The sequence below is a fragment of the Ananas comosus genome, unplaced genomic scaffold, assembly GCF_001540865.1.
Source record: "Ananas comosus cultivar F153 unplaced genomic scaffold, ASM154086v1, whole genome shotgun sequence".
Classification (NCBI taxonomy): Eukaryota; Viridiplantae; Streptophyta; class Magnoliopsida; order Poales; family Bromeliaceae; genus Ananas; species Ananas comosus.
This window is the reverse complement of record NW_017893409.1, coordinates 42,336-44,482: the sequence shown is the minus strand read 5'-3', so window position 1 is coordinate 44,482 and position 2,147 is coordinate 42,336. Positions and strand designations below refer to the sequence as shown.

The 2,147-nt window shown below is 33.5% G+C and overlaps 1 protein-coding gene across 1 annotated transcript in view; it reads right to left on the bottom strand.

Annotated features, from left to right (window-relative positions):
• LOC109705957 (abscisic stress-ripening protein 1-like) overlaps positions 1-1,903 on the bottom strand; it is a 3,368-nt gene extending 1,465 nt beyond the window's left edge. The window contains exon 1 of the mRNA XM_020226770.1: positions 1,653-1,903. Coding sequence (XP_020082359.1) covers positions 1,653-1,808 — 156 coding nt within the window. The 5' untranslated portion in view covers positions 1,809-1,903. The remainder of the gene's footprint in view (positions 1-1,652) is intronic.
• Positions 1,904-2,147: the final 244 nt, after the last annotated feature.

Here is a 2,147-nt window from a genome sequence, read left to right as displayed (position 1 = left end):
GGTGCTCGGCTTCGCTGATTCTTTCTGCCTGTGCAGACGGCATAAAAGCCACCGAATCGCATGAAATATCGTTTCGTTCGGAGGGCTTTATGATTTTGTCGTCGCCAGGGCTGCTGTTGGACATTGATTGAGTTGTGTCCTGGGCTGATGTCCAACCTGATTTGTGGTTGTTGCGAAGATCAAATGCATTTCCGGTGGTTTGTCGGCAATAATCAGATGCAGATTCTTATGCAATGTTGAATTCAATTTTGAATGCCTGTCGGTTATTTTTACAACTTGTCTAGTATATCATGTAATTCTCAAAAATTCCTAAATTTATTAAATAAAAAAAACTAATTTTAAATCAAAGATTGTAATGCTCATAATTAAATAAATTGTAAGATTGGAGCAATAAATTTTATTGAGGTTGAAGATTGTAATTAAAATGATTCACACAGTTCTTACGTTTATATCAAAATGATAAACCCCCTATTATTTATTATGTGATTTATTTGTTCTTTTTTGATTGGGTTTGTTTCATCGATAAGGACTAGTGATAAATCTATGGTATTAAATGGTTTGAGACGATTATATAATAGTATTATATGATATATATTATATATATTAAATATATATATATATTATATAAGGTTGGATGGCTACGTTAGTAGAAAATCTCCAATTGTTGCTACAGTTTTTAGCCTTTGATCAAATTCTAACTTTTTAATTTTTTAACCATTTTAGATTAAATACTATTAACCAGTGGAGAAAATCACCTAGGGACCTCAATCTTAATTGATATATCATCCTAACCTTCATTTTGATTTCAAGCGTTAATAACTTGATAGAAAAGGGGTTTTGACTATTAATATTCCAGTATATTAATATACTATATTATATATATATATATATATATATATAGTTGGAATGGGCTACTATTAGTAGCAAAATTCTATTGTTGCTACCAGTTTTTTAGCCTTTAGATCAACTCTTTTCATTATTTCTAACTATTGGATTAAATACTATAACCCAGTGAGGACCACTCAACCCTATTGGGACCATTCAACTCTAACCGACTAATATCATCCTGACCCTAAAATTTTTCATCCAAAGGTTAAAATCTTGATAACAAAAAGAGCGTTTTACTATCAATAGTATTCCAGCCTAATTCTATATATATATATATATATAGAGTTTTGCTAGAATACTATCGGTAGTAAACGGCTCGGTTTACTACCGATTTGTTTTTTATGATAGAGCTTTCAAATTGATGATCGGCACCGTTAAACATGATCTAAACTATTTATTTATTTATTTATTTATTTATATAAATATAAAATATATGTATTTTAGCTGTTATCGAGCCGAAGACAAGCAAGCAGACCCTAGACCCTAGCTTGTTCGGCTCGTTTATTAAACGAGCTGAAAATACAGCTCGTTTACCAAACGAGCGAGTTGATCTCGAGCTCATTTCGAGCCGAACATGAGCTGACTCGCGAATAACGAGCTGGATTGCCACCCCTAGTATTACGATCGACGGAACCATGCACAAGCTGTTGTAATAAAATAAATTGGTATAGTAATAGAATAAATTGTTGTAGTATGTTTCTATACATGTGTACATGTTTGTTCTTTCTTTCTTTGGAAGAGAGTAGTAGTTACAGTTGTTATACCATGGCGAAGGTACCGGCGGCGACGGCGCCGAGCTCGCCGCGGTGCTCCTTGTGCTTGTGCTCCTTCTCCTCCTTCTCGTAGTCCACCTCCCCTGATGGGTTCTCCTCCTTGTGGTGGAAAAGGGAGAAGTGGTGCTTCTCTTTCTCCTCAGCCATGGTGTGGATATATGCAGATATTTGTAAATATATGATATTATTACCAGGAGTATATATATATACCAGTATAAATGGAGGGGACAAGTGCCTCGAGTGTTATTGGTTAGCTATATATATATATATATATATATATATATATATAGGGTCCGGCTACTATCCTATTAATAGGATTGGGACCCTTGTCCTATCAAGTCGATTTGAATGATCGAAACTTCAAATTGATAATCGGCACCGTTGAAGTTGATCTATACAATTAGAAATATTTAGAAACCAAATTTTGTATTATTTAAAAATCATTATCAAGTTCATCTTAAGAGTTGAAAAATGAACGGTTATAAA